This window comes from Ooceraea biroi, chromosome 7 (genome assembly GCF_003672135.1).
Source record: "Ooceraea biroi isolate clonal line C1 chromosome 7, Obir_v5.4, whole genome shotgun sequence".
Classification (NCBI taxonomy): domain Eukaryota; kingdom Metazoa; phylum Arthropoda; class Insecta; order Hymenoptera; family Formicidae; genus Ooceraea; species Ooceraea biroi.
This window is the reverse complement of record NC_039512.1, coordinates 12,928,686-12,949,043: the sequence shown is the minus strand read 5'-3', so window position 1 is coordinate 12,949,043 and position 20,358 is coordinate 12,928,686. Positions and strand designations below refer to the sequence as shown.

The window sequence follows — 20,358 nt, the reverse complement described above, 5'->3', positions numbered from 1 at the left end:
CTGCTAGAAATAAGCAATTGATATTGTAATAATGAAAAGTTGAACAATGATTTTATACTTGCGTCTCAGGCGTCTTAGCTGCTCGAATTCGATTCTTCATTTGTTAGTCTCGTGCAGTCGCGTTGCAATATATTTCGACGGATATATGTTTGACGTATTTGAACACATTTAGGTATTATTGGATGTCTATGTGTGCGTGTAATAGGGATCGAAAGAAGCGAGAAACTTTGTATACGTTATCAGGCGATTCTACTCGTGTCCAATGCGATCCGACGACGTCGATATCGAAGAACTGCGGCAAAATCCGCAGCACATCCAGGGCCCTCCGCAATTACCACCGTTATACAAAGGACAGAAATTGAAGAGTGTAAGTGACCTGCTTATCATCAAATTATGACATTTAGCTTTTGGCGAAATTCATAAATAATTTTATTGTTACATATACTGCACGAAAAAAATTATTTATATATTTTACATAAAATTTGGTTAAACAGAAATATTTTATATTTATTATATGTTTTGATTTGTTATTTTAATTTCACATCAAATTATGATTTTCGTGTCCTATGTGTTAAACCATTGTAGCTTCAAAAATTGTTATCATTTATTAATGATATGATTAATTTAAATGGGGTTTGAACTAATGATGGTCCAATTCCAGGGACCGTACACCATCACGGTGACCGATGAGATGGTAGGGCAACGGGAAAGGGAGAACCTGGAGTTATACAAGGCTTGGGTACGTGATCAGCGCAGGAGGAACATGCTACCGCAAGAAGACGCTGATGAGTATATAGGCGACTTCAAGGAAGCTGCAATCAGGAGGAGCTTTGTCCGCAAGGTCTTCTGTCTCCTCACGCTGCAGCTGACGTTCACCATCGCCGTCATATCAATCTTTATGTTCGTGTGGGTACTTGAAGAGATCCTCGAGGATCTCTTTGATTGTATTACGCGATCCTTTGAATTTCTCTTACGCTTTCTTTCTCTTGAATGTCGATGTTTGTTTCATTTCCTATTTCTTTAATATTTTATCTCAGTTTTTATAGAAAGTTTCAAAAAGATTAGTGCGTGATTCTGTGATTTATTTTCCAGAGATGATGCACAGAAGTTCATGATACTACACTGGTACCTATGGATTGTCGCAATGTAAGAAGAATTATTGTTCTGCGAAAGCGATTTCATGTTGCTGATCAACTTTGTTAGAATTATAGTAAAGCAGATAAGGAAAACGGAAGAAGATGAACATAATTAATATTATTTATAATATTGATATTACTTGACACAATTCTGACAGAGTTGATCGATACGCAGGAAATTGTATAATACATAATTAATTGCATTTTTATTTAGTAAAGTTAGTTTGGATTAAGAAAGATTATTTTGGCAGGGTGTGTTTCATCATCACGTACTGTGCCATATCTTGCTCGGTGCACGCCAGGCGAACACCTCCGTTCAACTACATCTGTCTGATCTTGCTGGTAAAATCTCGAAACGTTTTTCTTATTTCTTTTTTAATAACCGTTAGATAAAATATTTAAGTAAATCTAATTTGTTGACTGTTACATTGCAGACGTTAGCAATGTCCTATTTGTCCGCCTTCGTCTCTGTATTCTACAGCATTGAAGTAATCCTCATTGTTATGGGCATGACTGCCATCGTCACGTTTATAATAGCTCTCGTGGCGACATTTTCCAAGGTAATCCTACTACTTTATTTATTATCAATCATGTTATTTTTCATCGTTTTTTGTAGCTTGCAAATTTAGCGCGTATTGTACTAGAATCTTGTACTGAATTTTATAATTTTGTTATTTTTCCTTTATTATATTTCCTTAATCTACATCTATTTTATAAATTTATACACCCTTTTCAGTTTGACTTGACAATGAGACCAGGCATGCTAATGGTAATTGGACTGGTTGCGATTGTCACTATCTTTACGATGCTGATAATCATGATCTTCACTCATATATTGGTCCTACGACTGGTGATCTCTATCATCGGAACGCTGCTGTTATGCATGGTTCGTGCCAATGTAATCGTGGAAAATCTTATGAAAATTTCTTATGGAAAATGAAAAATTATTTGCAATGTTTGATACGTATATCTCAATTTGACTTTTAAATTATTACATATCTAGGAATTAGAGAGTTGCTAATTTATTGTAATATATCTTGATTCTATCAAGATATTTTATCAAGAGAAATTGTGATTTAATTAGTTTTAGTATTGAATATTATGTTGAATGTGTGTGTTTTATGTGTTTGTAGTATTTGTACTTCGACATACAGACGATCATGGGTGGACGCAGAGTGGAATTGGGTCCTGACGAAATTATCTTCGCGACAACTCAGATTTACGTAGACATTATACTGCTCTACCAGTATTTATTAATGTTCATGGGATTCTTCCATGAAACTTGACAACGTTATTGCACATTGTATTAATATATATATATACACCTACATATATTTGTGTATCATGTACATATTATTATAAATATAATATAACGCTCCATTTTTACCTTCTAAACGAAGTGTATTCGTATTTCGCGTCAAGCCGGTAAAAGGACCATTTTTAGATGGTTCGTGTCTCGACTAAGACTCGTGATATTACAGAGCTCTGTATTACAGACAAATCTTTCAGGTTAGGTTAGGTTATCAAACATTGGGAAACACTGACGCAAGCAATTCTATAGTTATAGGAATTGCAAGCCATGCGAGTGTGTTTTGAGTGGTGGTCGTCACAGTTCCGAGCGGAGCCTGAAGAACATCATGCGATTCCCAGCACATTACAACTGAACCTCGAGACGAGAAGAACTCCGTGAAGAGCTAGGCACTCGCGTTTATCGAAGAGCGAATAAGAGATTCTCTTTTGCGAGAAGTAAGTCGGTGGATGTTGTTACATCTCTCTGTTTTGGTTTTAGTCTTCTCTCGATACTCTGTCCTCCTCGTTGTATTACTTATTCGTGACAGCGGACTGTTACACTAAGAATTTATCAATGTTCCTTGCCAACATTCCTAGTTGAGCTGTCAAGTTGTCAATGTTTTTTCAACTGACACTAAATGAGATCACATGATCAAATCAGCAATTTTTCTAATTGTTTGCAAGAAATGGAAGGCGATCGACTGACCGGTAAGGACATGAAGGATGCTGAGACTACCGAAGCCAGACCCAAGGAAACTCTGGGCCTGACCACTGCAGTGGCTTTAGACACGCTGCACCGTGACGTCAAGCGCGTGCTGCAGGAATATGAAGAGGAACACAGGAGAAATAAGTAGCGTTTTTTGCTGCATTTACTTCCAGCGAGAGCATTGTATCTGTGTATCAAAGCTTATGATAATATATCTTGATAATTATTTATTTGCACTCAGGAAGTACAGAGCCTGGTTGAAGGATGCCTTGCACCATCGCAGCCAATACACGACACTCTGTTGGACTTCCGCGATGGCACTGTTGATCAACGCCGTTATTCTTATCATTGTATTCTTTGTGCTCAATGAAACACGGTACGCTAAGCGTGAGTTTATGCATGGTCTTGATCATTCTTCATTTATCTGGTCTGCCTTATCAAATAATGGGAATAAGAAAAGAAATGTGTCATTGCAGGTATTCCACACTGCCCTATGAAGGACTGGTAGTCTGTTGTTTAGTAGTATTCAATTTTATTTTAGTGGTGTCGGATAACAAATTGCGACACCAAGAGATTCCTCAGAGAGTGAGGATTCTCCTCGACCAACTCGACGGTATGTGTGCTCAAATAATGCAGTAAATTTATACGTAGAACCATTAATTATTATTCATTAAAATACTCGCAGGCATAGATTTATTAATGAAGTTAAATAATTAAAAAGATAATAATCTACTTATTAATACATCAATGTGCTTATCACTTATTAATGAACTAATTAATTTTCTCGAAATCACAGTCGCGCGTTCCACGTGTCGGTGGAGGCCCGAGAACTATCCGTACTTGTGCAGTCCGCAATCGCCCTGCCTCACTCTGCAGTGGACATATCGCGACGGCGAAATAGTCAATTTACCGTGGGCGTTGCTGGTTGCCGGTGACATAATCGTGATGAAGCCAGGCCAGCAAGCGCCCGGGTATTGCGTGCCATACGACGTACGTAGCTTCTTTTCCAAGAATTTTAATTCCATTTCTGATCCGAGTCAATCGCGCTGGAAAGATCAGTCGATGTACGATTCAGATTTTCTGCACTGATCAATTTTCTCCAGGATCCCGAGGCTCCGGTTTTGCACGGCAGAGAAACCTACAGTCTGCCAGTGCACAGCGCCAACGAGATCTTCTCGACGCCGCAGGCTCGTGTGCCCCTGAAGAACAAAATCTACAAACTGCAGGAGACTCCGTATCTGACGAACCTGCGAATGGCGTTGGACCAGGCGCTCGACCGACCGGTGACCTATCACAACCGGAAGCGGCACCTGTTAATGATCTGTTGCATAGAGCACCTGGCCTATCCGATACTGCTGATCGTCATCCTCGTGACCAATCTGCTCCGTTATCTGTACCTGGCGGACTACTTCGGCATTGGTCACTGGAGCGAGACATTCTTGCTCCAACCGATCGCCGTGAGCCTTCCGTTGCTGCCGTTGGTGTTTCCCGCTTGCTGGTTATTTCTCAATTGCTTCGGCATGGCCCGCTTCAAGGCGCTGTTCAAGCTCTATCTGTCCACGAAGAAGCCCCAAGTGAGTGTTAATGATCGAAAGCACGTACGTTTTTTGATAACAAAGAATTATTTCTTTCTCTTGTGTTCTCAATTCTAAATTGATTGTGGGACTTTTTGCTAGAAATGATATCACAGGTTTACATATTTTTATAAACTCAGTTTGTAGATCCATTCGAGGATGCGGATATTAGTGGTCCGAATCATCCGGACGTCGTGTACAATTGGCTTGAGCTGAAGGAATACCTCTTCGACATTCTCTGTGGCAAGGAGCACATGATGTCGAGATCCGCGAGTATCTTGCATGTTTTGGGTTCCGTGACTGTGAGTATCGGAGCACTTCTGCCCAATATCGAGTAACGAGGATCAGATTCGTGACATCTTACGTCTTCGCAGGCACTGTGCTGCGTGGACAAGAAGGGTCTTCTCTCGTGGCCTAATCCAACAGCGGAAAAAGTGTTTTTCCTACGTAACGCCAATAATACTTTGTCGCCGAGTTCGAGGTAGACATCTTGTCATCATGGACCTAGAATTTGAATTTCGTTCGAGATAGAGGAACTTTACGTAATTCGAGTTCGTGAAATTGGTGATATCGTATTCGTGCGGTATCGCGTAACTCGATAATTGATTGCAGTCTTATTTATCTCGCAGTACCGGCAGCGTGGACAAGACAGCCGAGAAGAACCAGGAGTCCGAAGATACCAAGGCGAACTCGAACAGGACGTCTTACGTGCAGCATGGTAAAGAAAGATGAGAGTGGCGCAGCCTTCATGCACGGTTGTTGCACTTGCACAATGACGGACTTTGATGATTACTTCGGCAGATATGTCACATTCTACCGCCGAGGTGTTGGATCTCACGCATGATCACGCCTTGCCGTTCCGACTGCAATTCGATGACCATTCGTGGCGACAACACCTGAACTCGCTGAAACCGCTTGGTCTGGCGATCCTGCTCAACACGTGCAACATGGACACGCAGGAGCACTACATGCAGTTCTGCTGCCACGTCACCTGCGAAGCTCTCTACAACGAGAATCTAGTCCCAGTGACGAACAGACGGTACTCTGTCATAACTGAATCTTATTTTCCATTTTCTTGCGACTGGTTTATCTCTCGTTGGTCGTGATTTCTCAACGATTGCGTTTTTTTGCAGGTGCCTGTGCGAGCTGGCGAAGCAGATCGGCTTTCAGGACCAGGCGCAGAAGATATTTCAGTTGGAGCAACAGCTGTCTACGTTTAGGCACGTGGTGAGTTATATTAATGATAATTCACGTATTTAATATCTGTTGGACAATTGTAAAGGTAAATTGGACTTGAATGATTATTGGCAGCAACCGGAAATGGTGAGGCGGGACATAAAGTTCGCGCGTTCGCTGAGCATCGCGACGAAGCTGAAGTTCCCGTTTCCTCACATGGTTGCTGTGGTCGTAAAAGAGCGCAGCGGCGGTGGTTTGCAATTACTGACGCAGGGAACAGCCGACATAATTCTGGACTCGTGCATCGAGTATTGGGACGGTCACGATCTCTGTCCTCTCTCCGCGTCAGACAGGTACGTCATTCAATCTCGGCCCCTGCATTTATTTACAGGCTTGATATGTTTGGCCGATATGCAGCTTGATCGACGTTTCAAGAATGTTCAATCAAAGTTTTAGAAAAGTCTGATCAATGTTTTTATATTGCGTGATCTCGTTCTAATTCATCTTTTCATTGTCGCAGAAAAAAGGTGCAGGACTTTTATCAGAGAACTAGCTTGACATCGTACTGCACCGCGTTCGCTTATAGACCACTGACGCGCGCCATCAGCAGCAAGATGTCCGACATATACTTGGAGCTTCCCGCAGACAGTAAGCACTTGTACACGCCGCATAGAAGCCCGACACCGTTACCGTGGGACTTCAGAAACGTTCTCGATCCCAGAGCACGAGGAATACTTGGGCAGTTTCACTCGACAGGTAGTCAAACAACTCTTGCTGCCACTTTATCTAACGCGTTTTGTTCCGTAAATATTTTGAGCATAGAAAGATATCACGTAACTTCCTTTAGATTCCCTATTGTGTAACGAGAACAAGGATGACGATGTGAGCGACGTCGAGGGCTGCTTCGAGATTCAGTGCAATCAGGTGTTCATCGGAATGGTTACCATGCAATACCAGGCTCAAACAGACATGGTACGACATATTAATTAATAATCAATTCTTTAGAACATCGTGATGGTAAAACGCATCTTCTAAGAAATATAATAATTAATTAATTAATTAATTAATTGAATGAAGAAGACGCCTTTTCGATTAGATCTATCTAGTTGCTTCAGTCTTATTTGTCTGGGCAAAATATTAGATAAAAAAATATTATTAGAGAAATGTAGCTACACACGTATTTGGTTGCAGGTGCAATTGATCGAACAGTTAGATAGAGCGTGCATACGATTCGTCCATTTCAGCAAGGAGAACGAGTTGCGCTCTCGCGTCTTCTCGGAGAAGATGGGTCTGGAAAGCGGATGGAACTGTCATATCTCGTTGCTCAGTGAGGGAGCCAGGTAGCGTGCGTTAAATACGCGTATTATCGTCATCATCATTTCTCTCTCGATGTCGAATTCCTCCTGGGGCATATCCGCGACCATTTTTATCGTCAGTGTCTCTGCTATAACTCTCTTCTCAATTTGCTAAGTCAAGAAACTTTGAAGGAAACGGTTCAAGTAAAGAAGATATTTTTGTAAAGGAAACGTCGCACTGGGGAAAAGGGCTAATCGCAAAATCGGATGTGCACACGATCAGATTGCACGTGAATTAATATAATGCATTCTTCATGCAAGAATTCTTTCTATTTTCGCGTTAGCGAGCTGCCACGAGAGGCCCGAGTATAAAATGTGTCGATGTATATTGCAGGAGGCAGCAATGGTTATATCCGAATACGGCGAGATATCCGCATATGCCCCCGCCGTATATGTTTGTCTATACGTCTTTTTCTCTTTTTTTAGTGTTAACATTGATCTGCATGTTCGTCGTTACTATGCAGGATGTCTCAGGCTCGATGAACATCCACGCGCTCGACCGCGATTCTAATGAGACATACGTTTCTCGTATCATGCAAGAATCCACGTAAAAAGTTTACGAAATGGTTGCAGACTCACTGTATTTTCAATATTTCCGTTTGAGACGTCCTGCAGCGTTTCTGACAAAGAAGCAATGCCACGATCATTTGGCTGCAGTGTTCTAATACTTGATTCGTGTACTAATATCTCTTGTTTATTCAGGATGTCGAATCGCAAGTCCTTTACGTAGTCAACATATATATACAGGGTGTCCCGGGTTTTAACCGACAAACTGCGGGAGCATATTCTACTAGTGGAAATAAGAAAAAATTCTTATATCGAGTTTGCTTAGAAATGCTTTATTACAAAGTTATAAACCAATATTGAAAGGAAATATGAGATAAGTAACAACGGAACATAGTGTAGAATTTGCAAGGTCGAAGAAATGTTTATGTTATGTGTATTCACATGTTTTCATGTTCACTATGTTGTAACGATTCAGTATGATTGTTACTTTCACAACAGTAGCTGTTAGATTTCAATCGTCGTGTGAACTAGCAATTACTATCAGAATGCCAAAAGTGTTTTCAAACGAGGAATACACCGATATTCGTTTCGTGTACGGATTCTGTGACGGAAATGCACGAGCTGCCGTACGAGAGTATCAACGTAGATTTCCTAACAGGAGAGTACCAGATAGTTCTGTGTTTAGTAATACCCATTTGCAATTACGTAATTTGGGTTCATTTCGACCTATGAATGAATATGATGATGTTCGTTCAGCTCTAAGACACCGACGACGCTCGGAAAGAATCTTAAATCTTCGCCAAAACAGCTGGATACATTTAGACGGTTGTCCATCGCACTATGCTAGACAAGTTAAAAACTGGTTAGATGAACATTATGCTCATAGGTGGATTGGTCGAGGAGGACCGGTTTTCTGGCCTCCAAGATCGCCCGATTTAACGCCTTTTGATTTTTATTTATGGGGAACTTTAAAAAATAAAGTTTACAGTACAGAAGTAATCTCGCTTGAAGATTTAAAGCAACGAATTACTAATTCAGTTACTGAGATGCAACAAAATTTTCAGGAATGTCGTACTGTAACAAATTCTGTACTACGTCGATGTCTAGCTTGTATCGATGTGCAAGGACAACATTTTGAAATGCGTCACTAAATCATTGCGTAGATAATTTTTATTTTTGTGAAAAAATCCGTTGTTACTTATCTCATATTTCTTTTCAATATTGGTTTATAACTTTGTAATGAAGCATTTCTAAGCAAACTCGATATAAGAATTTTTTCTTATTTCCACTAGTAGAATATGCTCCCGCAGTTTGTCGGTTAAAACCCGGGACACCCTGTATATATATATATATATATATATATATATATATATATATACGTGTATATGTTTATGATTTATTTAATCTCTATCTTGAATCTCACTTTTATCTGACTTTTAATAACTGATTTTTATTTCTTCTTTTCGTATTCCTTCTTTCTTCTGTATACGTCTGTTGTGCTTTCTCATCGTTTGTGTTAATGATACACTCTCGACAGATGTGGAATTAATAATCTCGAGATTTTACGATTGCGAGTCGATATCCGTTAAATTTGACCGCGCGATTACACGAGTATGTACACGAAAGAAAAAGACACACGCTCATATGTATACTTCAGTGTAACTAACACACACATGACAACATCAGGTCCGAGAGTCCAGTGGGTTGGTGGGTGAGCCAGGCAGCAGCCATGTCCTCACCCACTCCCTCACCCACGGCCCAATCTCATCAGCCTAATTACTCCTGCATGGACGAGGCCAGCCATTTGCTTAATCGTGTCTTACCTCGGTACGTTACGCCGATTACATGCAAAAACTAGCTTATTATGCATTATATAATTATTCATTAGTGTCGATGCTTATTACATGTTATACATTATTCAATGTAAGATCTCTGTTGCTTTTTAGAGAAGATCTTTTTTTTCTTCTTTTAAAGGACACTGTTAGTTTTGAAGTGCATGCAGTTTTTCAAGTTTACAAAATTTATGTAGCAGAGAAATATATGTGTATAGCGCCCGCTCAACGCTTGCTGCGCATCCCCACCACTTCGGTGAGTCGCGGACCGCGGGGACGAATTGACGGCACTGCTTCAAAGCACTCAAATCACAGTACTAGAAAATAGTTTGTTTCTTGTAGAATTTAAAGAATCTAAAAGAAGAAAAAACTTTAACTGGAGATATCAAAAGAATTAAACGTGCTGCAAAATGCTAAAGCCCTTGCACATCCCTATCCTACGGTCAATCAGTCTCAGAGATGTATAGCATGATAAAACAGTGATGACAAAGAGTCTACATCAATTTGTCACGAGAAGCTTTGCCGAGTTCAAGAGGGCTCACGCGGGACAATATAACGCATCCTCTCGGCTTCTGTGCACCAATCTGTGTTCTTGTCTACCACCATCATCGTAGCTAGCGAAGGCAAGCAACTGAAGACACTCACCTAAGAAGGAATGCTCTTCATTCTAGCACTAATCTGAACAACAGTCGAGCGATGAGCATGTCCGCGCCGAGCGCGATCAACACGGAATTTACGACGGTGAAGTTTGAAGAGGAGACCACGGAGTGGAACAACACAGGAACTTCGCAGGTCAAGAGCGCCATGAGCCACAGGTTCGCGCGAGCGACGATATTAGGTGCACGCGTGAGTTTTAGTCATTCTTTCGAAGTTTCTCGCTTTATTTTTATAATATATAAAGAAAAATCGTTCGATTATTGGCATTTCATAGTGAATTTTAATGATTCAAGTGTCTTAAAATTGCAAAAGGGCAAAATAGTTTAATTTTATATTATTTTTATATTAATACACATCTCGCATTACATTTTATATTACACATTAATCTTAAATAATTTTTCTAGAGCGATGAAAAAAGACTAAAACTTACACACACATCTAGTATCTTATCTGAAATCATTTTAATTGCTTAGAATTTTTTTTTAAGTAGGCGTTAAGACGACTGCATGTTGAACAGGGAGCAAGACACGGTGAGAAGCGAGGATAGCGTGCTGGTGCAGAGCGTTGATCTTGGATCGGGTCAGGAAGCCTGGAGGTCCCTGAGTTGCCTCACTGACAGCACCGAGCAGAGTGCGCCGGTCAACTTCGATCTGTCGAATAGAGTAGGCCAATTTCTTTCTGGAAAAATCTGAAACACATTCGCGATGTATATATGATATGATATATTCTGAATGTGCAGGCGAAACTACCGAGAGGCATAGACAAGATACGCCCGCATATCGAGCTGATTGATAACGTCCCGTTGCTGGTGTCGTTATTCACCGACTGCAACACCACGGTGACTCGCGAGATGCTGCACATCATGCAGGACTATGGCGAGGTGGTGTGTGTGCTCGGCTCCTCCGCGAATGCCGAAAACATGCCGATCTTTATGCAGGCTGATGCCGGGTGAGTTTATTTTTCCAAGTTCCAAAACTTGACTCTAATCAGTATTTTACTCTACGAAATTAAATATTTTAAAGAATCATATATTTATTGACTTGATATTTGACTTTTCTAAAGAATGAGTACTTTTGATCAGAAAAATAAATGTTGATAATAAATTAATATTTTATTCTGTGAGCTCAAAAACAATATAAGCTCGATGAAATCGTCGATATTAGCTAAATTTTGAATGAACTTAGAAACATACGATTTCTAATTTCGCGGATTAAATTGTGGTGAGATGATTGACCGTATATCAGAGTTTAACAAAGTGAAAATGAATTAATTGCAGAGTGGCGGTGGAGCCTTTGCATCCCCAGGTGTGTCAGAAGGTACCCGTTTTGGTGCCTACCACTGAGAGTCAAGGCATTTCGCCAGTTGATCTCAGTAGAGCGCTCAATTCCGTTGCGTGCTCATTAAGCGTGAAACGTGAAGATCCCGTAGCGATCTTCCATCTTATTATGGAGGTGCATATCTTCAATTTTAGATAGACGCAAAAAGTATTTCAAGATGGCAGGTTTATTAAAATCAGATATTAAATGTTGAAATATAATACATTTTCCTGATGCCTACAGGCTCGCCATTATATGAGGAGTCTATGGAACTGCGTGCAATTCTGGCTGTGCTGCACAATCACACTTTCTTTTACCCAAGCGCTGTCGGCATTCTTACTGTTACCACCGTTGTTTTCCGTTGACCAAGTGATCTGGCTGTGCTGCTTCATAATTCCCATGCTGTCGATATCCATGATTGCCACTCCAATAGATCCAACGATAATGCAACGAGCGACTGGGAAGAATCAGTGCATAGTCAATGGACAGGTAAAAGAAGAATGACAATACGGGACCACTTTCCTTAAAATCTGTATATTTTCTAATTTACTATTTATATATTATACTTGCATACTTTACAATCGCACGACGGAATTTATATGCATGTTCCTTCTATTCAGGTCGCGCTGTTCGTGCTGTGGTGTTACGGCTGTAAGTTCCTACCAACGGTGATCACAGTGATCCTGTCGCAGTGCGTGTCGTTCCTGACGCTCTGTCCCTTCTACGTGCCGCAGAACTCCAAGTGCCTGTACATATACCCGGACGTGCCGAGTCAAGTCCCTTGGGGTGGCTGGGGTGCCAGGCCCAACGTTATCCTGGCCGTTCAGCATTTTGCTCTCGTTCTCATAGTCCTGCACTTCAGTAATTACGCATTCCTAGTTTATACACATCAATACGCGTGTACAATTGAAACGAGAAAATTTTATTAATACCGATTAACGTTTTCTTTCAGTCACGATATCTATTGGTTTCGTACATAGAGAATACTCTATATGGAAGAAACATCCCGCGAACAATTGCATATGGTTTCTTAGCATATTCATCGTGTAAGTAAAAAATCATCAAATAATATTTATTTGTTAGTTGAATATCCGTTGTTAAACAGTTGTATGGATTATTTAGTGGTCAATTAAGAATACTAATACTAAATTATATCAAGAAATAATTGTAATATAGATATGGGTCACGGAATAATAGTTATTTATGTATATGGGACACTTTTTTATCTCACGAAATGAAGCCTTTGTACATTCTGAAACTTTTAGATCAACTCTTTATATTTATCCTTGTGTCCTTGTTACAGATTGTGCGCACAGGCGGTGTCCTCCGGCATAGCACTCTGCAGGTTTTGGAGAGAGGAGAGCAAAAGGATAGAGAATTTTCCCATACACGTGGCGTTATTCTTCCTGCTCTCCGTGCCATTGATGTTCGCGGTTAACGAGTTGATTAAGTGGCAAGAGATCAAGTGAGTCTACATTTTCTACGTACTTACCTTTGATCGCTTCCCTTAGGCAGTTAATTCAATTTTCTTTATTATTATTTCATTTCTTTCCTTCAGGGTGAACGTGAGGTATCAGAAGAGAGCGCGTCTAGAGTTTGGCACCAAGTTGGGGATGAACTCGCCGTTTTAGTTTAATCGGGGCTCGAAGCACCCTGAAGAGGAGGTTCGTGTACTTATGGTACTCCGTGTACTCCATGCCAAATATTGCCAAATCGTAGATAATTCAGATAAATTATTGGTATTTTTCTATAGCTACATATACATATTTCTATTTTATGGTATAATGCGCGCACGCGATAGACAAGCGAGCCATCAATCACGAGCTTAAATTACGAGCGCAGTGTAACAGCTTCTTCGCGCGATTTATCTGACAGCGGAATTTGTACGATATTTTGTGAAACCGCTTCGTCCGAATTGAGAAGTGGTTTCCCTGACAGCCAGTCACTTTTTTTTGTTTTTGAAACACTCCGTCATGATACGAGATGCATAACATAGGTGTCATCAAATTCTTGAGTTTTAAAGGATGATTAACGTCCAGCAGTAAGTAATCTTAAAGCAACTCTCGCAAGATAGTTTCTAGAGATTTTTCCAGCGTCCGTAGCAACGAGGGAGGGTACCTGACAAGGCGGTGACGCCTTGTATTTGATGACATTAGCACTACTAGAGTGTCACGATATTATAGAGTACTTGTACATAAAGATGTTCCTATCGATAGTAACTTATTTGTAGCGATTACACATAGATTAGCGAATTGCGAAAGTACTCTGCGAAATTACGCTCGGCTGCGTCGAAGTTCCGCTTGGCGCTCCAATGGTAGGAGTTTCGCTCGCACGTGGTTCTTTGGTTGTGAAATGATCCTATTTTCAACAAATAGGTAATTCTTAGTTCCCTCCACCGAGTATAGCAGAGTGTAACGATTGCCGAAATTTTTCTTTTTTTTAACAGAAATAAACTTTTATTAAGCAAAAGTTTGTTTGCTCGTAATAAATTTATTTTACCGATATCTACACGTATTTGTCTCCCAGTAAAGTACGCCCGCTGTAAAGTACGTTTGACATGTCGAAATAATTTATATTATTTATTTTTATCTTCATTGAATTCTGAACGATAGCAATTAATATTCCTCGGAAAGTGAAAAATTAATGTATAATACATATATATTTAACAGGTTTATAACAAGTATATTTACAACAAGTTTATTGAAACAAGTGAATGTATTTGGTATTTCACACTGATTCCTGCAGTGTTGCGTAGATTGAGCTCTCGTGAGATGTGGAACTTGATGTGGAATTAGGAATTACTTAGTGCATCTTGCAACGTGATCACGATCAACGCTAATAACACGCTACAGCACGTCGTCGCGGTGTACATCGCTTCGTATAGCAATTTCGGCGAGAACACCGACCACACGAACAGATGATGACGCTGCACGATGACGATGAACGTGTAAACGGTCACCGTTAACAGCCTCCATGCGACGTAAGTCCTGCTCGTGCGTCTGACGTCTACACTGCGGATAAAAATCATTATTAGATTCATTATTAATCACAATTATACCAGTCACATAGTGAGTGATTTCAGACTTCACGAGATACTTACCAATCTGTCGTGTTCAACTGATAGTAAACGAGCAGGAAGTAAGCCAGCACAGGCGCGGAATAGGTGTTGATGATCAGATAAACACCGGTGATGAAGGGAACATAGGAGCGCAGGCCAACGTATCCCGCTGCGATGTCTACACTTGCGAGACTATTGGAGTTTCCCTGAAACATCGATCGGGAAGTAGAAAGTGTAATCAAAATAAAAAATCTCCATTTTGTTCACTTGACGTGGATTGACGAAGGACTGATAGCTTCTTTAAACAAACTTTTATTCGTAATTTATTTCGCAATGCGTACTTTGCTAGCTCCGAGACTTGATTGAGTGGATTCCTTTGCGAGCTTAAAGATACACACCTGATAAAAGTAGAATACGTTGCCTAACCAGCAGTGCACAAAGACGCTGACATCGAGTAAATCGTTCTCTCGCAGTGCAGCGTCGATCGTTGAGCTCGCGACGATCTGTATCGGCAACAGGATCACGTTGTACGGCTGATGCAAAATCGCCGAGATCATCACCCAGATATTGATGATGATGAACATCATTATGCTGGCGAAACGCGGTTTGTTGCGTCTAAGTACCGATATCACCCGATAGCTGTAGCTTAGGAGGCATAACGTCGTTATTCCCCAAAATGTCTGCACCTCGAGTATTCCACTACGATAAACAGTTTTAATTTATTATTATTATTTATTATAGTTTTATACAATTTAATATATTTATTCTTGATGCATAGAGGTATTTCTTATTTATTATAATTTTATATAATTCAATCTATTTTTCAAATTTAACGTACTTATGCAACTTTGTTTTTTTTTCACGAGTGATTCAGAGATGGACTTTCGTTTCGAACACAAGCGTACTTACCTCGATGAAAAATGCAAGTTTGGAATTTTCATGATTGCACCGTTGGCCATATGACGAAGATATATGCACAGCGCAATGGCCACGTTGCAGATCAACGATTGCCACCTGTATCCTTTATCCTCGCATTCATACGCGGTCCATATCAAAAGAACGAGCGCTGAAAAAGGAACATCATCGATTCAGACTATACACACGGGGACGCGGATGAATTTTATTGGACACGTTGCGAAAAAATTATGATATGGAGTCTACCAGTTAAAAGTAGAAGCGTCATTCCCACTTTGGTGCTGTCTTCTTTCAGCCAGCCAGCTAGGTCAGGCAGTTGAGCGTACTTATCGCCGGTGCTGTTCAGCTGTCGCAGAACTCGGTGGCCTACTAGCAGCAGCAACAGCTTAATACAAAGTTGAATGTGGCGCGAATGCCTAGAATCACTGCAACTTGGATCCAGTTTGCACTTTTACACTCGTAAGATCGTTATGTACATTGGTTACTGAATGATTATTGAATAAAATTTAAATAATTTAATGGTTAATAGAAGCAATACAACTCTTTTTGATGCATAAATTAATTGAAGTTTTATAAAATAATGTATCTTTTCATGCAAAGTAATATAACGTCTAACAATTCTTTTGTTGAAAAGGAGGATTCTACTCACTATCGGAGATACATGAGCAATTTTCCGTAGCAATGATAGAGCAAGTATGCGACTGTACTGGCCCAGAGGAAATGCCAGGTCTGATGCTCTTCCTCAACGAAACTGCTGCCGGCGAAGCTTGCTACGTGTAATAACGCGCCCATTTGGAATACTCCGCGTATTTTTGGTCCTTTTGTAAACTGCCAAGTGAAATTAATATTAAAAATGTAAGATTTCTTATAATGAATATTCTATCGAGTCTTCTTGCGTGAAATTTAACGAGCTACAAAAAATTCTATTATCAAATCTTTATATTATTCTTGAAAATGTAAAATAATTTTGAATACTTTATTATTAACTTTATGATTGATAAGAAGAGAACCAGTTTAGATATCTTTGATTTAACAGAACTTACCTCCACCAGAGACAAATGGCTGCTCGTACAAAAATAGATGTTTATGGACGAAATACTGATGATAAGTAGAAGCAGTAAAACATCAAGTGCATCCATTGAATAGAACGATGTCGTATTCTGATGGCAGTACACGTAACATAATCCCAAATGCAGAAAGAAATACTTGAAAAAAGAGAACGGCATCTTTCTATACACAGTGCAAGTAAAATTTTGCACAAAGAACACAATGATGAGAATCTGAAAGGAGACATGTAAGAAGAGATTATCTTCAGACTCATCAAGTTCTCAGTTTTCAGAACAAAGCTATTTACATTTATTTGTTTGAAAATTTATTCGTTAAATCCACTTTCACTCACTTGACACAGGAGAAACACGGCAGCGATCATCGAACGGAAGTCGTATTTGACCATACTGCTAATTAGGGCATTCTTCATTTGTTTGAGGATTGTATTGTAAGACGAGACGATACCCTCGACACCCATCTCGCTCGAGTTCTCGTTCCCGTTCAACCAAGTGACATGCAGCTTCACAGTATCCGCGTACTTTTGTTGTACATCTGGAATTTTTTCATGTGTTTATGGAGATACATAAAATTTTAACTGATCGAGTTTCTGAATTCTTAGTACGCTTCGATTGTCACATCATTGAAACTGTGCTAGATGACAATATTCTATCACTAGGTTGCTTAGCTCTTTAAATTACAAAATTATCCATTTACCGTTTTAGCTACTGTTAGAGTCTTTTTAAAATTTGAATTTTGCAAATAATTTCTAAAACGCTCACGTTCATGAGATACACTGTGTGACTCGCGGTGCGGGAGATTCCGGAAATAATCAAACAGCTGCTTCGAGTTGTAATAGAGGAGGAAGAGTCGCTTGGCGTCAGGGAGATCGTAGATACTGTCGAGGAACACAGAGCCGAGATTCGTGGAAGGAATGGGTAGTCCGAGGACGACCGACAGCGTCGCTGCTATGTCGAGCTGTTCAATCTCGATCGATTCACCGTTTTCCTGATGAGAACACCGGGTTCCTCCCATCATGACCAACGGCACCGTCGTTTCTTGTGGGGTCGACCCGCCGTGGCCACCTGAGTCCTTCATCCCGTGATCGCCGCAGACGACGAAGAGTGCGGGTATTCCATCGTTGTTCTAAAAGTAGATGAGTTGAGAACAGTGATTGTATTTTATTATCCTCAGGATAAATAGGATAATTTTAATTTTCATTCGAGTATTTTAATATTGCACGTAGACATAAATTATATCTCTGTTAATAAGTAATATTACATATAATATATTATCTCTTTGAATAATAATTGATATGCAATTTATATAGAAAACAAGAAAAGAGAAACAGCCAGAAAACCTTTTCCGGAGGAAGGAATGAATGAAAGCAATTTTTATCCATACTGACCCAATACTGTACTCTTCGGGCTATTCGGTCGATGATCTCATCCATTTCTCGCAGTTTCGGCTTGATCGACGTGCTGAACGGGCCTTCAACATGACCGATATGGTCGAGTCCGAGGTAATGGAGAATCATCACGGACCAATCATCACGATTGAGCTCGTCTTCTATATGTCGAGTTACATTGTTATCCACCTGTTTATAAAATCGACAATTTTAATAGATTTTAATAAACGTCCGGTCTTTCAACTATTATACAATTCTATCTACAATGTGCGATTGACTTGCAACGGCGCCTCATCATTATAATTATTTTAATGAAGAACATTCTAATTACTTCCGTAAAATCTGTAACGAAAAATGAGGTGGTGCCTTCGTGACGCTCGAATGCATGGGGGAACAGAGAGAGCCAAGTGTTGTCGCCATAAAATACCAAACGACGCTCCTGCCTCCTCGCCTGAAGCAGCAGGCTGTCGCTGTTGTGAGGCTTGCTCCCGAAATTCAGTATCACATCCACAAAATTCGGCACTGTGCCGGTCATCATCGCCTATTGGAAAGCAAGCAACTGTCATTATACACGAAGTGATCTTTCCTTCATTATTGCAGATCATTATTCTATACTAATATTGAGATTGCTGTCTTACCTTTATTCTAGGCATGGTTACTGTGGGTGATTGCAATTTGGCTTTTATCAAGCAGCCGGAAGAATTTATTAGTAGGCTGCTCGTCACTGGCATGGCTTCTTTTCCCACTGGACCTGCGACAAAGTCCCATCTCAGTGCATCAATCACCATGATGATTAGCCTCGTCACCATTGGCTTGTACAGGAGATTTGTTTTTACGCTGAAAATAGTATGCATAGAAATATCAAAATCTCCAATCAGTATTATGTTAATTATATTAATTATGTGCTTTATATATTTATATGCTTAATAACGTTAATTTGCTTTTTAATGCATCTTTATACCTGTTCAATATATATTACTATTTTAACTAATAATTGTTTTTAACAAGATACTTACTTTAATGTACTTAATAATAAGAAATTCACTATTTATCATATGCATAATATTCAGATTAATGTACCTCACGTTACCAACATGCTGTGGAATGTCCAGTTGTGTGGCAATCGCATTGCCATAATGAGCAATTGGAAAGAAACCATACAAGAACAAAGTGATAGAAATCGGTGTGACTAATAACACATAAAATAGTAATAAATTGTTTGTAAGCATTCTTCTTTTTTTATGCAGTATTTATTAGGCCTTTATTTTGCTATAGGATTCTTCGATATACTGTGTTCGAAGCGAACATTCTTCTTCTTCCCTTCTATTTCGAATCTTGAAGTTTATTCTGTATAATGGATTCTTCAGTATATTTAATTCGTTTCAAATTATTTGATGTAACTCTTTCAGCATTTCTCAATTACTTGTTCCGTTATTGAAGCTATGTTGTTTTACTAATTTTGTTTACAAGATACTGTCATCATTTTTATTTATTATTATATAATCGTGTTTCTCTATCACTCTCAAATTTCAGCTTTTCTGTCGCTATTATAATTTTTATTATCTCATTTTTTCATTATTTTCCAGCTCAATTCTTAACCTTAAATCCTGTTTTCCGACTAAAAGAAGCTTGCCTGCTCCTTTCGTTTTATTCATTAGCTCGTTTATCGTCGCTTCTTCTTCTTCTTCTTACGTCACTTATTACAGTTTCAATTATAATTTTAATTAATAATTCTTAGAAACTGTTAATTTGTCATCATCTTTGATAAGACAATAAGAGATCATCGAAATGCTTACAAAGTTTATTATCTCGTTAAAAGAAATTTATATGTTGTCGGGTTTCAATTGATTTTTCTACTTCTATTTCTGTATAGAGTTACAATTTCTTACATAAAAATTAGTATGAAATCAAATTTTAATTAACAATTCTGTCTGCAACAGATGTTTCGCGTCAGTGTGTGGCGCCTACAGCTAGCAACTCGTCATACAGTACGAAAGACGGGTTGCTGTTCAGTAGGCGTTCAACATTGAGGGTCTCGTTTAGTTCCAGAAAATTCCGCTACGAGCCTCCACTGTCAGTAGTTGAAATGTGAGGTAGTAGTATGACTCAACGATGGCGCATTACCGTTTTATTTCCAAGTAATACAACTCAATGGCGTAGTTAGGGTAAGTTCCATTTGGCGACCGCGTCGATGTGAGTGTCACTGTCTTTATTGTTTACTGAATATTGAACAGAGATAGAACGAGGCATGAATGCGAGCGCTAAATGGAACGTACTCTAAGTTTTTGTTTCCAAATTATCTAACTCGGATATAACAAATGAGAAGAAGCTTGTAATATCAATTAGTAATTATTACAGTACAAGATAAATAAACTTTTTATCTG

General features: G+C 39.5%; 3 protein-coding genes across 8 annotated transcripts; 2 read left to right on the top strand and 1 right to left on the bottom strand.

Moving 5' to 3' along the window:
* Positions 1–90: 90 nt before the first annotated feature.
* Positions 91–2,468, top strand: LOC105279690 (protein lifeguard 3). 2 transcript variants are annotated; one of them, XM_026971514.1, is made up of 7 exons: positions 91–367; positions 662–900; positions 1,093–1,146; positions 1,388–1,478; positions 1,571–1,696; positions 1,873–2,022; positions 2,270–2,468. In XM_026971514.1, exons 1-7 carry the CDS (start codon positions 263–265, stop codon positions 2,420–2,422), a joined length of 918 nt encoding a protein of 305 aa, XP_026827315.1. In that variant the 5' UTR covers positions 91–262; the 3' UTR covers positions 2,423–2,468. The 2 variants fall into 2 exon arrangements, with proteins under 2 accessions (XP_026827315.1, XP_011337917.1); XM_011339615.3 differs by having other exon boundaries at positions 662–906.
* A 162-nt stretch (positions 2,469–2,630) lies between these two features.
* Positions 2,631–14,014, top strand: LOC105279689 (transmembrane protein 94). 2 transcript variants are annotated; one of them, XM_011339614.3, is made up of 24 exons: positions 2,631–2,882; positions 3,111–3,276; positions 3,374–3,508; positions 3,609–3,745; positions 3,929–4,122; positions 4,236–4,706; positions 4,847–5,008; positions 5,081–5,187; positions 5,336–5,424; positions 5,508–5,745; positions 5,840–5,933; positions 6,018–6,235; positions 6,403–6,638; positions 6,730–6,854; positions 7,074–7,222; positions 10,248–10,391; positions 10,751–10,895; positions 10,973–11,181; positions 11,510–11,684; positions 11,793–12,038; positions 12,170–12,410; positions 12,502–12,595; positions 12,853–13,014; positions 13,108–14,014. In XM_011339614.3, the coding sequence occupies exons 2-24, from the start codon at positions 3,113–3,115 to the stop codon at positions 13,178–13,180; spliced, it is 4,008 nt and encodes a 1,335-aa protein (XP_011337916.1). In that variant the 5' UTR covers positions 2,631–2,882; positions 3,111–3,112; the 3' UTR covers positions 13,181–14,014. The 2 variants fall into 2 exon arrangements, with proteins under 2 accessions (XP_011337916.1, XP_026827314.1); XM_026971513.1 differs by lacking the exon at positions 2,631–2,882 and adding an exon at positions 9,431–9,571 and having other exon boundaries at positions 3,113–3,276.
* Positions 14,015–14,189: 175 nt separating this feature from the next.
* LOC105279691 (GPI ethanolamine phosphate transferase 2) lies at positions 14,190–19,989 on the bottom strand. Of its 4 annotated transcripts, none has more exons than XM_011339618.3 (13): positions 19,055–19,989; positions 18,613–18,811; positions 18,306–18,515; positions 17,975–18,163; positions 17,349–17,712; positions 16,922–17,121; positions 16,566–16,802; positions 16,172–16,350; positions 15,769–15,953; positions 15,517–15,673; positions 15,006–15,306; positions 14,650–14,813; positions 14,190–14,560 (listed from the first exon to the last, which is right to left on the bottom strand). In XM_011339618.3, exons 1-13 carry the CDS (start codon positions 19,201–19,203, stop codon positions 14,341–14,343), a joined length of 2,754 nt encoding a protein of 917 aa, XP_011337920.2. In that variant the 5' UTR covers positions 19,204–19,989; the 3' UTR covers positions 14,190–14,340. The 4 variants fall into 4 exon arrangements, with proteins under 4 accessions (XP_011337920.2, XP_011337921.2, XP_011337923.2 ...); XM_011339619.3 differs by having other exon boundaries at positions 15,769–15,947; positions 19,055–19,223; XM_011339620.3 differs by having other exon boundaries at positions 14,429–14,555; positions 19,055–19,203.
* Positions 19,990–20,358: the final 369 nt, after the last annotated feature.

Bases quoted from the DNA above. Each gene is read 5' to 3' on its own strand.
- LOC105279690 (XM_011339615.3), top strand. From the start codon at position 263: ATGCGATCCGACGACGTCGATATCGAAGAACTGCGGCAAAATCCGCAG. The intron at 368-661 runs GTAAGTGACCTG...GTCCAATTCCAG, and splicing joins AAGGACAGAAATTGAAGAGT to GGACCGTACACCATCACGGT. The intron at 1,697-1,872 runs GTAATCCTACTA...CACCCTTTTCAG, and splicing joins TCGTGGCGACATTTTCCAAG to TTTGACTTGACAATGAGACC.
- LOC105279691 (XM_011339618.3), bottom strand. From the start codon at position 19,203: ATGCTTACAAACAATTTATTACTATTTTATGTGTTATTAGTCACACCG. The intron at 16,351-16,565 runs GTAAGTTCTGTT...TTCACTTGGCAG, and splicing joins GCCATTTGTCTCTGGTGGAG to TTTACAAAAGGACCAAAAAT. The intron at 14,814-15,005 runs GTGTGTATCTTT...TCGATGTTTCAG, and splicing joins ACGTATTCTACTTTTATCAG to GGAAACTCCAATAGTCTCGC.
- LOC105279689 (XM_026971513.1), top strand. From the start codon at position 3,113: ATGGAAGGCGATCGACTGACCGGTAAGGACATGAAGGATGCTGAGACT. The intron at 3,509-3,608 runs GTACGCTAAGCG...GTGTCATTGCAG, and splicing joins TTTGTGCTCAATGAAACACG to GTATTCCACACTGCCCTATG. The intron at 12,596-12,852 runs GTAAGTAAAAAA...TCCTTGTTACAG, and splicing joins TTTCTTAGCATATTCATCGT to ATTGTGCGCACAGGCGGTGT.